Source organism: Charadrius vociferus, unplaced genomic scaffold, assembly GCF_000708025.1.
Source record: "Charadrius vociferus isolate BGI_N301 unplaced genomic scaffold, ASM70802v2 scaffold793, whole genome shotgun sequence".
Taxonomy (NCBI): domain Eukaryota; kingdom Metazoa; phylum Chordata; class Aves; order Charadriiformes; family Charadriidae; genus Charadrius; species Charadrius vociferus.
This window is the reverse complement of record NW_009647833.1, coordinates 628,263-640,889: the sequence shown is the minus strand read 5'-3', so window position 1 is coordinate 640,889 and position 12,627 is coordinate 628,263. Positions and strand designations below refer to the sequence as shown.

At 38.9% G+C, this 12,627-nt stretch overlaps 1 protein-coding gene across 1 annotated transcript in view; it reads right to left on the bottom strand.

The window, feature by feature from the left end:
- The window catches only part of TEX14 (testis expressed 14), a 32,744-nt gene that overhangs the window by 7,089 nt on the left and 13,028 nt on the right, over positions 1-12,627 (bottom strand). Inside the window, 15 exon segments of the mRNA XM_009882730.1 lie at positions 424-614; positions 1,441-1,568; positions 2,670-2,732; positions 4,076-4,166; positions 4,882-4,963; positions 5,591-5,681; positions 5,683-5,706; positions 6,045-6,144; positions 6,704-6,970; positions 7,531-7,610; positions 8,769-8,879; positions 9,572-10,543; positions 10,882-11,036; positions 11,245-11,435; positions 12,238-12,389. Coding sequence (XP_009881032.1) covers positions 424-614; positions 1,441-1,568; positions 2,670-2,732; positions 4,076-4,166; positions 4,882-4,963; positions 5,591-5,681; positions 5,683-5,706; positions 6,045-6,144; positions 6,704-6,970; positions 7,531-7,610; positions 8,769-8,879; positions 9,572-10,543; positions 10,882-11,036; positions 11,245-11,435; positions 12,238-12,389 — 2,698 coding nt within the window.

Genomic DNA, 12,627 nt, shown 5'->3' with positions numbered 1-12,627 from the left:
GCCGTTGCCTCACCAGAAGACCAACTGATCAACCTCGCCCTCTCCCAACAAAAACATAGCTTTTCTACACAACCGTTTCACAGATACTTATCACTTTGGTGATTCAAGATTACCAGATCAAATGTTGGCAAATGGCAATTCTTTACAGCCAGGGAAAGGATGGAGGCAGGCAAGGCCACTTTCATGGGGGTCAACATTTACATACAATTAGGTGTAAGGGGAAGCCAACTCTTTGTATAATCAGTGGCACACACTGCCTTGAAATCATTTTGTAATTATGTCAACAGATCCAGGATTCCAAAATACTCACAAAGACCTAGAAGCATTTCTGTGCTTCTCATCTTGCATTTATTTTAAGCAAAAGTATTTTTTTAAAAAATATTTTAAAGCATGGCTGGCATAAGGTAAGTTTTCCAGACTCACAGGCTCATTCAATTCAGATGAGCAAACTCCTGAAGCAACAGAGGAAACCTCAGTGCTCCTTCCCTCTTCATAGGCTGTAGTGAATGTCCTGGACACTGCAGAGGAGATCTCTTGAGAACCGCAAAAGGAAGAATCTGAAGGTACTTCATGGCAGTCCTTGTATTTCTCAAAGGCTATTGGAATTTTTTCTTCTAGAATTTAAAAAAAAAAAAAAAGAAAAGAAAAGAAAAAGATGATAGCAAAGCTGGAAAATTATTTTTGGATTTTTTTTGTACCTTGGACACATCTCAACAGAAACAGAAAAAGGTTTCTTGTATTTGAACAGGCACGTGGACAGGAAACTAAGAAATTACTGTCCATAAATAATGTCTAAACAGAAGTCCAAACTGATTACCTAGGAGTTCCACCTCAGATATTATTTATGCAAAACTTTGCCAACTGAGACATTTTGACTACTGTATTACATCAAATTAATGAAAGTACAAAGCAAATGATAATTCACTGCTCTTAAACACTTAAGTTCAACAAACATTGAGATCACTTTATCAACACTCAAAACATACAAAGTACTTATTACATTGTCTGTCTTTAAAATGTTAAACATCTACATGTATCACTACAATTTTAAATGTCTAAAACAATTTTTCATTTATGAAGGCTACCATTAACTACCAAGTAATTATCTGTCAGAGGCCTTTCAGAGAGTGGCTTTTTTCAGCTGTGTCCCTGTAAATTCTCCTTCAGTTCTGTTAGTGATTTCTTTTGACCAAACAGGCTCTAACTACAAAGTTGTCACTATCCAGACCAAAACAATGAGATTTCAAACAACAGGTACAGCATTTCTTGTGGTTACTTATTCCAAGCCTGACATTTCTGCATCGGTACTACGTGAATGGAGTTTCCATGATTCACATCAATGATTTTTACATTAGCAAGTCTTGGCAGAAAGGTCTGACTCCTGGCATAGAAAGGTTAAGTAATTCACTGGTCTTCCCTTTTCCCCTCCTCTGCAGTTACCTGAGCCGAGTGGAGTGCTGACGCTTGTTGGTGCATGACTCGCCCTGGGCGTTTTACAATCTATATCTCTGTAGTAGTTGTCTTGCTCGTAGGGGATACTCGACAAATCCTGAATATCCGTCACTGATCTGAAGTATTGAAAGATGCTGACTGTTAGAATAGCCACTTCTTGCAGTTGTGAATCACTAAACTCTGCTATTTTCAGATTCTTTAAATTTTACTTTTGTTCAGTCTTATCTAGTTTTTCAGAAGGAAGAGAGACATTCCCTTTGAAAACTTCCCACAGAATTCTTGGAAGGCTAACGATCACCATCTTCAATGATCTTACAGAGACAGAAAAGGTTAATTATTTGCTTTCCCCTCCTTTACAGGATTTGTTCATTTTAATAATTGTCCTATAAAAGCAAGCTCAGGAAACTGCCTCCAGAAAGGGCAAGAACTTCAGATGTGAACCACTAGGTAGAAAACTCTCTCCAAAGCCAAGGGAAACTTGGAGGTTTAACAAAAACTAACCATCCCATTAAGACTACATTCAGGTCTTAGGAGCCTTTAAAAGAATTACGCAGATAAAGTAAAACTGCTCAAGATCTGCATGGGCAGCGATGTCCGCTCAAGTTACAAAAATTCTTAAGTGGCTGTAAGACTGGGATTATATTAAGCAAACCAACATCTTCTGTAGATACACCCTGGATTACACTGTCCTCAGAAGACCATGAAATGAACAGAAGTCTACTGTTACCAAATCAGTAATTTCTATGCAAATCTCCCTTATCTGTAAAAAGAAACTAACTTTACTAGTAAAGTCAGAAACCTATTCTGCAAATTTTTCCTGAGAATCTCAATCACAAAATTATTTTTGTAATAAATTTTATTTAGCTACATACTAACGATTTGCTCTTTAAACTGCTTTTATTTATTTCTATATTTCTATATATGGACAGAAGAAACAAGAAATTGTAACACTTTAATAGGAAGAAGTACACCCAAATTACACTAAGTTAATTACTTACGAGTATGAAAAAATTTCAAACTAAGGACAACTATGTGACAGCTCTTTTATACCCATTTCCCAACTTATCACAAGAAAAAAAATCTTTTAATACTTCAAATAGTTTTTTCTCTCTCAGCTTTGGTCTGTCACATCTTCCTAGTTTGCATCAACACAAAACTTATACAATGATAATGACCAACTTGCTAAAGTTTTGTATAAAACAGTCTGCGGCTCCTACACATCTTTTTCTTTGGATTCCTCTCGTGGCTCCCACAGTATCACTTCCTGTGCTGCTTCAACACTAGAACGAGGGAAGAAAGGTCATATTCATTGATCCTATCAGAAAATGATGAAAATAAATTTATTTCGTTTCCTCTCAAAGTTTAAAGGACTACCTTCTCTCTGAGGTAGACTGCAGCTCATGAAAACTTTTTGCTTAAAACCTTCGAAGATGGAGAGAGCGCACGCTCTCTGAGAAAAATGCCATTTTAACCACATTATGGATTTGTATCTGGTGAGGAGAAAACTTCTAATTGACATACGCCATTTCAAAACAAAACTGAAAGTTAAATAAAAAGCCTACCAACATACATCACTACATTGTTGTATCATCCTTTGACTGGTCTGCATTGTAAGCTACTCCCTCAAACTGTACCAAGCCCATCGAAGGTCATGGAGGCATTCAAAGGGGATCAATCAGATGGTCAGAGGGCAACAGTGCTCTCTGCCCTGCTGGCAAAAGCTCAGTTCCCAAGAGAAGGAAGCAACCAAAACCATTACTTTTTACCTTAAGGCCAAGTATTTACACACTTGCTGCCTACCTTCGACACTGGTAAGTCAGTTCCTCCAGTGGAGGGGAAAGTACAACACAGACAAAGTATAAGCATATCTCGCTCTCACTTGGAGAAAGTGAGCAACTGCTAACTCTGCAGGAACACAACAAAAGCTGAGCTACAGGGAGGGAAGGGGCTTTTAAGAAGCCTGGAAGCCATTGCTGAAAGACCTTCAAGGCGAGGACTGTTTCTCTTTAAATTACAGTACCCCTTGCAGCATGAGGTGGTGATTCTGGCCAGCATCTCTGCATACTAGTAGAATATAAAATTTAAAAAAATACTGGATATAAACATCTCACATTTGACAGATGAGACTGCAAGTCTCCAAGCATGGGCTAATGTTATCTGCAGGCAAGATACAGTGAGCATACTTGCATTGGGTTGTTCCCACAGGAGGGGGAAAAGCATGATCTTCATTCCACTTCAGCTCCAAAACCAAAGCACAACAAAATTAAAACAGATGACTGAAGCCTTAATTTGAATTATCTTTGCTCTGTTTAAGACTGTAGTTTATCAGTGTAAAAGGAATCGTAATATATACATGACTTATTTTTCCTATTTTAGTTACCTCATTAAGCAAAAAAAAACCAAAAAAACCAACCCAAACCCGAACACTGTAAAAGACAAAACCCCATGAGACTTGTGAAAGTCCTTTTACTATTTTCTTAGCAAGGAACTATAATATGTAGATAATCATTAAAAAACACCCCTGGCATCTTATTTGAATAATAGATATATAAGCAGAATTAATAAAGAGAGCACACTTTATAACCTGATTTAGGCAAGTAATGATGAAAGTAAGTCTATCTACCTGGCTACAGGCATATGGCTAAGTTGATCCACTCCTAGCGTGTTACTGCCAGAGTTCTGCGCCACTGTGCTGCAGAATAGTATTCTTCCTCCTGAATACAAATACCAAATGTTCCCTGTTATTGGGTTTTGCAAGTACAAAAGAAAGTGACACAACTCATTGAACAGGAAATTGCAACTTTATTAAATTTTTTTAGTTCTTGTGACCTTTGTTGTTGTCAAGAGACAAATGTGTTTTAAAGATGAATTTTCATAAACATACCACAGCTGCCAGACAGTCAACCACTGAAGCACTGGGGAATACCGCAACATTTACGAATTGGAGCTGAGAGGCAACAGACTAGAGAAACAACGATGATCCTTCCATTATTCTGCACACACACTATGTCAGCTCTTACAGTTTTCAAGCTCAAGATCCTTCTAGCAATAAGAATATTAATGTGCAAATACAACTCTAATTTAGCTTCCAGCACCATAGCAAGTTGCATAAAAAGATTAAACTAAGCCCTAGGGTAAAAAACAAACCAACAAACAAAAGGTTGCAAATAAGTTTTGGTTTTTTAACTGAAACACAGCAAGTACATAATCATCACGCTCAGCAGTATTTCAGTGACTGCAATGCCCAAACCTCACCTTCCAAAATCCTGAGCATCCTGAACTCTCACTAAAATAATGAGGAATAAGAGACCAAGTGACCTGAAGAACCAAGCTCCATCCTTCTGACAGGAGTGCTGCTGACAAAAATGTAAGTGCAACAAGACTGTCTCCCTGACTCAATATTACCTGAAAAAGGACGAGCACATTCACCTGAAACCTGCATACCTGATCCTGCATCTTCAGGTAACTGTTTCTGTAAACATCCTTCTAATTTGCTCTCAGCATCTGATATCTGAAGGAGGGGAAAAAAGGAAGTGGATTCAATTTCTCACAGGCAGTCCGTGAAGGGTAGGACAACTCTCACAGGACGATGTTCACAATAATCAGAATGAAGAGACAAACTTTTCAAGAGTTTATCAGTGAACAGCATGGATTGGATTTAATAGTCCACACAATAGCTTCAAATCTTCAAGAAATTAATGCAGATTGGTTTAAGACTATTGAGTACTATAATTGATAGAGCTGTAAAGGAAGGCCTGAGATTATCAACTGCCTAAAAATTTTCTTAGCCACAGATTATGTTATTTCCTCGTAAACAAATTAAGAAAACAAGCCCCTGGTGTTGTGGGAGTCTGGGTGTTTGTGGGGTTTCAGTTGTTTGGGTTGGTTTTTTTTGTTTTGGTTAGGTTTTTTTCAGGCCAGAGAGTGTGTTTTAAAGGAACAAGGTTAGAATTTTCTTACTTTTAGATAAATCTTTATTTGTAGATAGTATTTCAAAAGAAAAGAATAAAACCTGTCATTGTTCCATTTTCTACAGCTCTTCTTCAAATCAAATGGGAGCATAACAAAACCACGTTGTGTAACTTACGTCCAAAGTTCTTGCCACAGACTTCATTCCTGTCTTTTCTGTTATTATTACCTCTTGTTCTGAACTTCCCTGAGTAGTAGGAGGAAGGAAATAATCAGAATTAGGAGTCAAGAATTCTTCAGATACATCAGGAGATGAATTAACAATGTAATTCCCTTGAATGCCCCTGTGAAAGACATCATCATTTGAGATGCTTTCTCCACTCTCTATTAAAGAATATACATTTTAGTCATTAATGCTAAACAATACTGCATCAAATTGAAATTATACTTAATTTGATCACTCTGTGTTTCAACCAGCCTCCGGCTCCTTACATTGCCTTGATGGCTCACAGAACCAAAAAAAAAAAAAAGGGGCGGGGGACTGTTAGTCAGATCACAGCTGAAAAGATCAGCTGCCTTGGTAGGTAGCTCAGTGTGCAACACGGAGAGACCAGGCTAAATTGTTTTACAGATAACTAGCTGCAACTAGATTTCTTGGCTTACTATACATGCCCAAACCACAACTAGAGAGATTCTCAACTTGTTGAGGAAGGACTGAATTCTTATGAATGGCTATTCCAGACTCCGCTTGTTCATCTTGGGATGGTGACTGGCAACTTCTCCCTAGGATGTCAGAATGGAACAAAATTATTAGGCAAAAAATAGTATGAAGTGAGTGATCTAAACCACTGATGGAATATCAATGAGAGTAGACGGTAAAACTACATTGTCTGTCAGGAGCCTGGAGAAATAATGACATTTAAATGCTCACATCGTTAATCTAGGCATGTGAAGCTTTCCTTGTTCCTCTGTTCATAACTATTACAAAAGCACTACCCACTATGGTGCTACAGAAAAAGCATCTCTGTAGTCCAGTTGAAAAAAAGACAGTGTGAAAGCATACTTGTGGATTTGAAAGCCTTGGGGCTCCCATGCTGGTACATGGTAACCAATGACAATGAAGGGTCTCCAAGCTCACTGGACATTATCTTCACCTATTAACATGTAACACTCATCTTAGTCTATTATTTATGTTCACCAATGACTGAGTGATTGACCTGCTTTGCAGGCAAGGCTCTAGAAGATAAAATTGACAATTATTGTAACAAAATCACAGAAGCTGAAATCTGCTGGGAGATGGAGAGAGACCAAAAGAGAAGAAATTATGGGTTTTCAACCTTACCTCCGGAACTTCTGAATGCAGACTCCAGATCACTCTCCTCAGACTCAGATCTATCCTCACTGCCCAGATCCCAAGACTCAACATTATCACCTGCCTGCCACCCATGTCTTTGTTGATCTTGACTTTTTTGGACTCTAACAGTGACATGTTGAAAGGTTTCCTTTATACTCTCTGCTTCACTTTCAGATGTACATTCACTGGCTGGATATGTCAAGCCGAGTGCTAGTTGTCCTGAGGCCACTCTTCTGGCCATTCGCTTTACTTCAGCTGTAAAAAAGAACAAAATTACCAGTTCACACAACAGAATCTGGACCTTCAAAGCATTCCCTGTTTTTGCATTGTGTCTGCAGACTTGGAAATGCTAAAGCTATAGCCTGTAAGCTCCTTTACCATGAAAGGAGCTAAGTACTTCCTTCCATTTTAAGGAAAGCTTAAAACCTGCATAAATTGATGCGGACAAGTCTGTACAGGAACAATTTGTTTGTTTGCATTCTCTGTTACTCATGCCTGTACTGCCATCCACTGGTCACTGCTATACTACCCGTTCAAAATTCATACGCTTCCCTTACATCCTGCAAAACAGGGCTAGAAATTCTTTGAGCTTTATAATCAAACCATCTTCATGTGGTTGTGATTATTTTATGCCCTGAACGTGCAAGACAGGATCCTACTCATTTGGGTTTCATCCAAGAGCAGCCTAACAGAGCTTCAGCAATTAAGGCACACACGCAGACCTTTCTTAAGTAACAAAACATGTTAAGTTTTAATGTACTGCACTGCGCTAAGACTTGCTAACATTAATACCGACTTAACACTGATTTACTTACTCCTCCATTCTGATTGCATCATCTTTCTCTCCTCACTAATTTTTGCACTGGAAATTTCATATCTTGGTTTTGGATAGCACCTATAATAAATTGTTATGAAATCAAACTCCGTTAATGCACAAGCATATTGTGTTAAGTATTCCCCAGTCAGTAAAAGGCTAGAAGTTGCTTTAATGTTAATTAAAAAGCTGAGAACACATACGCTCTAAGAACCCAACAGAACTAGCAGATTGAGCCATCGGAAGCTTAGAAAGCACAGACAGTTATTTAGGTCTATTATAGATTAACCAGACGAGATATACATTAAAATCTAGATTTCAAAAGCTGTCAACTGCCTTCAGATGATATATAAACACGAACAGACAATGAATGCTATGGAGATTTGTTTTATTCAAGTCAGTAAGGTGATCAGTGGGCAACTTAAGATACTCAGAACTTCAGACTTGGATAACAACAATCCCACCAACAACCCAATTCCAATCTAGAGTTCGTTCACTTGACCATCTAACCACATGTCAGCATCTGGCATATTTATGTTCTAACCAAATATGTGCTTTACTAGTGGGTCTTACTGATCCAGCTGGATTATGAATCAACTTAAAAACTGGAACAGTTTTCCTGACTGATTTGACCCAAATGTTGAAGGAGTCGCCTGTCCCCAACTTTCCAACTAATAAGAGATGTTAATTTCCACAAGTTTTGCCAGGTACTTTTAACATGCACTTTCCACCCATACTTAGAAATATAAAGGGACAACATTAAAAAGCACAGCAAACATAACAAAGTAATGTATGCTCTGTTGCCACTGGGTTTAGCAAGACTGTTCTGCTCCTACAGCCCCTAACATAGGCCCTAGTCTTACACCTATGAAAGCCAAAGTATTTATACTGAGAATTGAATGAGGCTGCCCACAGAGAGGAGAACCACCCTTACTAGTAACTTATTAGATTGCTCTCTGCGGGCACCGTTACAGTTTTGGACCACTGACCTCCATCAGAGATGCATCCGGAATCTGAACATCGCTCTTGAAAAGTACCTGCCCTGTCGCAGCAGTTACCCTGTCAGCTCTGCAGCTGACAATGACTCACAGTAGGGTCCTAATTGGACAGATGGCTTTTGGCTTACTGAAAAAAACATTTAATGCCATCCTTGATCCTGGACGTGTCTACCTTTGACAGTGGCTGTATCAAGAGGAATCTGCTAGAATTAACTCTTCCGTGAATACAATCAAAACTCACCACCTCTCTTCTTCACTTCCACTTGCTGCAGAATGTGAATCACCTCCTCTCTGACACTGCAAGTTGAACTTTTTTCTGCATCTTACAGATACATGTGGGAGTAAATGCTGAAATGAGTCCAACAAGCCATGATTCAGCACAAGTTGGGCATCCTGGTAATTACTAGTTGAGCTGTCTACGAGATAGACTAAGAACCAGACAGTGCAAACTTTATTCCCTTGGTTATATTTTAGTAGCACTGCTTATGAGAAAGAATGACAACTCCAAGCTTTAGCCTAGTAAAAACTCTGCCCTGGATTTATAGCAGGTTTCATGGGTACGCAGGCAGACTATCATAACACGTAGTTCCCAGGGGAATGAGTGGACCTAAATGACTCAAGATTACTCATACAGCAGACACATACATGAATTTCTCTCTTTCTCTTTGGGCTAAGCATGTCAACTACTTATATTTAATAATGAAAATTATCTAGAAGCCCTTACTAATGACAACTTAGATCTCCATAACTAAGTATACAAACAAAAATCTATCTCAACTTGCCCTTTTTCCTGACAGTCCCATCTCCATTTTAGTACAGGATTTTATTCCCTCCTGAGCCACTGGATGAGTACTTTGCTGGGGGTGAGAGAAGAAATAATACTATTGCACTGCTGAACTATTTTCATTCCTATATATAATGCATATAGTATATGCATATATCTTAAAAGATAGATTCATCCCTCCTCTTAGACACCATCCATAACTAACGTCTCTACCTGCTAAAGTATACAGGAGTGATAAACACAGTTACCCTGCTCAACACTTTACCTCATGGTCTAGGCTCATTTGATCGTCCAGGCTTTTCACCACACTGAAGCTGAGATCATGATGGTTGTTTTCACTTTTACTCATCTCATGAAACCACTTTGACTTTTCATTTTGAGTTGCCTCCATTTCCTTTGCTGCCTTTGAAACAGCTTGGAAACTGTCTCCACCTAATGCTCCTTGTGCCTGACATGTTATCAGTGGTGGAATATAGACACTTGATGGCGGACCTATAGCCTTCCATAAAAAACTATTAACTCCAGAAAAAAGATTTTGGGAAGTACCATCAGATGTGTCCCAGTGTCCTTCTTGACAAGTTTGCTTAGAAAGTGGATTCATTCCGATTTCCTGGAGCAGCTTCTTTTGCTTCTTAATGGCCTCTATTTTGTCCAGTTTCTCCTCTGTTCGGTGCAGGCAATCTTCTGCCTCACGCAACATGCTTTGTAAAATCTTTAAATCAAGAACACATTTCCCGATGTACTGCTCCTCTTGGGATGGACTACCCATTCTTATCCCAGCATCTCCTCTCACCTGTGCCAGCATGCATAGGTCAGAGCCCTCATTTACTGTCTCCTCCTCTTCCGCAGTGCACTCTGTACCCGATTCTGAAAAGCCACCTTCCTCATAAACCAGCTTTTCCTCACAGTGCACTCCAGGGGATGCACAGAGGTCTCTGAGGATAGCTTTATCTTCTTCCTTTTGTTGCCTTTTTTCATCTTTTAGAGTTTGACCTAACCCAGCTTCTTCTTCCAGGAAATCTTCGTGACATTCTGGAAAACTGACGAAGATTTCATTGTTTTCAAAGCTACAGAGACTGTCATCCACATCACTGACACTGCAGGTTGTCTGCAGTTCAGATGCTACATCACCACTTTTGTCCTGTGCAACTGGCTGTAGACTGATCGATGCCTCTTGATCAACTAAAGCACTGTTCTCCTCAGGAATGAGAGAGTATCTTGGGGCAGTAGAGCTGGCTGAAAAATATAAGTGTTAAGCTATTTCTCCAGATGTCCATCAAACACCCTGCTTTCGTACACTTAGGAGTTAACGTCTTTTAGAGATTACATAAGCAGCATTTAACACCTCTGCTGAAAACAGCGTGCCTGAACTTCAAATATTAACCAGACTTATAGTCTTAAGTTTACATTAACAATTAGGGTGGCACCTAGAATCCAAAGCTAACTGCTTTCTATTTTCAAACTACGTCATAAAATGTGTAAGCGCTCACATTTTAATTATTTATATTAGACCTTTATGGACCGAGGAACATGCTGAGTGAAGGACACATGACATCTTGCTAGAAGGAACTCACCAGCCTCGATCATCTCTTCTCCCTGCAATTCCTGTGTTCTCTTCTGGTAGCTAAAAGCTGATGCCAAACAGATGTTCACATCTGCAGAAACAGCAGGTCTCTGTGCTTTTGACATTTCATCAGCATGAACAGTGTGAGACTTAGTTAAGTCCTGTAATACAAAAATGGAATTAAAGATGACTATATTCGACTGTTCAATGTCTCTACATTCTCTTTTAAAGTGGTTTGCCTCCATGGTCAGAAAACGATATTCCACGTTTAGACTACCTCCCACCTAGATTTAAGTAGAGCAACTTGAATTTGAAGGGACACAAAACTGCCGTTTTAAATGTGTGAAAGGCCACAATCCTGGAAGTCACCTTTAAGTCATTTTTCATTATGTATTGAATATCCTGAAGTTTCATGGAGCGGTTCTTCTGTTTAGGTTCTAGCCCTGACTTTACGATACCGTAATAGGGCATAGGAAGTCTGACATCTGCTTCTAACTGTTGTCCCGAAATTATGAGCTGTTTAATAGCTGAATCTTCAAAACCTTTCCAGGGAGGGGTCTCTGCAAGACATAAATATAGACTTTATGTCACAAGCTGTGTATCAATGTTAATGAAAGCAAAGAAAAAAGAGAAAGAATCAGAGACACTAAAGTATTATTGTCTGCACATTCCCTAATTTACAACCACTGTCACGAACCAAACGAGCACTCAGTCCAGTCTGGCGTCTCCTTCCTATCTTATTTCAACAGTGGATGCTTTAAAGGGAGCTGACAGCCATCTCTAGAGGACAGTTACACCGTAAACCACGCTCTGAATTCTTCATTACCAGCTAGTTAATAGAGGGTTTAATGCTTAGGGTAATTATTTATCCCATTTCACCATCAAAATAGTCACAGTCAATACATAACATAACTTACAGATAATGTATTGTTATTACAGATAATGTACTTTAGTGATCAGAAAGATGAAAGCTGCACAGCCTCATTTTGTACATTGCAAAGAGCTAATTGAATGTTCTGCTATCCTCATATGAAGAATAAAGATAAATAGCAGAAAAACACCATACACAAAATTGTGTCTCTCTAATACCAACCATTAATCTCATCCTTTAGTCATGCAATTTTAAGTTTTCTGATTACATTTTACAAAAGTTTCCAGCAGTCTTTGCTATTGTCATTAACATTTGAGGTTGTTTTTTTTGCCTGGAGGGTTCTTTTTCCAAGTTAACTCTGTATGACCCATCACAGCAAGGTTCTATCCAGTCACACAGGGGAATTAAACAGACATTAGGAGGCTCACAGTCTGCAAGGAAAACATTCAGTGGGTTACCCGAGTGACAAAAGCCTAAACCTATAGATATACCTGTCAAGGCCTCCTGCACCACAGTACAGAAGCTATAAATATCCGATTTGACCGTGATAACTTTTTCAAGAACTACTTCAGGAGAGCACCACTTATAGAGCTGGGCTGGGACAGGAATACGTGTCAGATCACTGTGTTCTCCGTCATCTTTGCTGTATAAAGGGAAAGAAGTTGTAAATTGGGACATACAGTGCACTCAACTAGAATCTATATCTTTTGGAATTAAACACCCGAGTTTGTTACATCTGCTTTTAGTTTAAATACGTAAAAGGTCCAGAGTCCTGCGAATAAAAATGTGTAATATTTTCTCACCAATAAATGTATTTTGGCACACTACAGCAAAGACTTTCTGGCGAAAATAACACCTCCTTTAACAAATCTACACTCAAA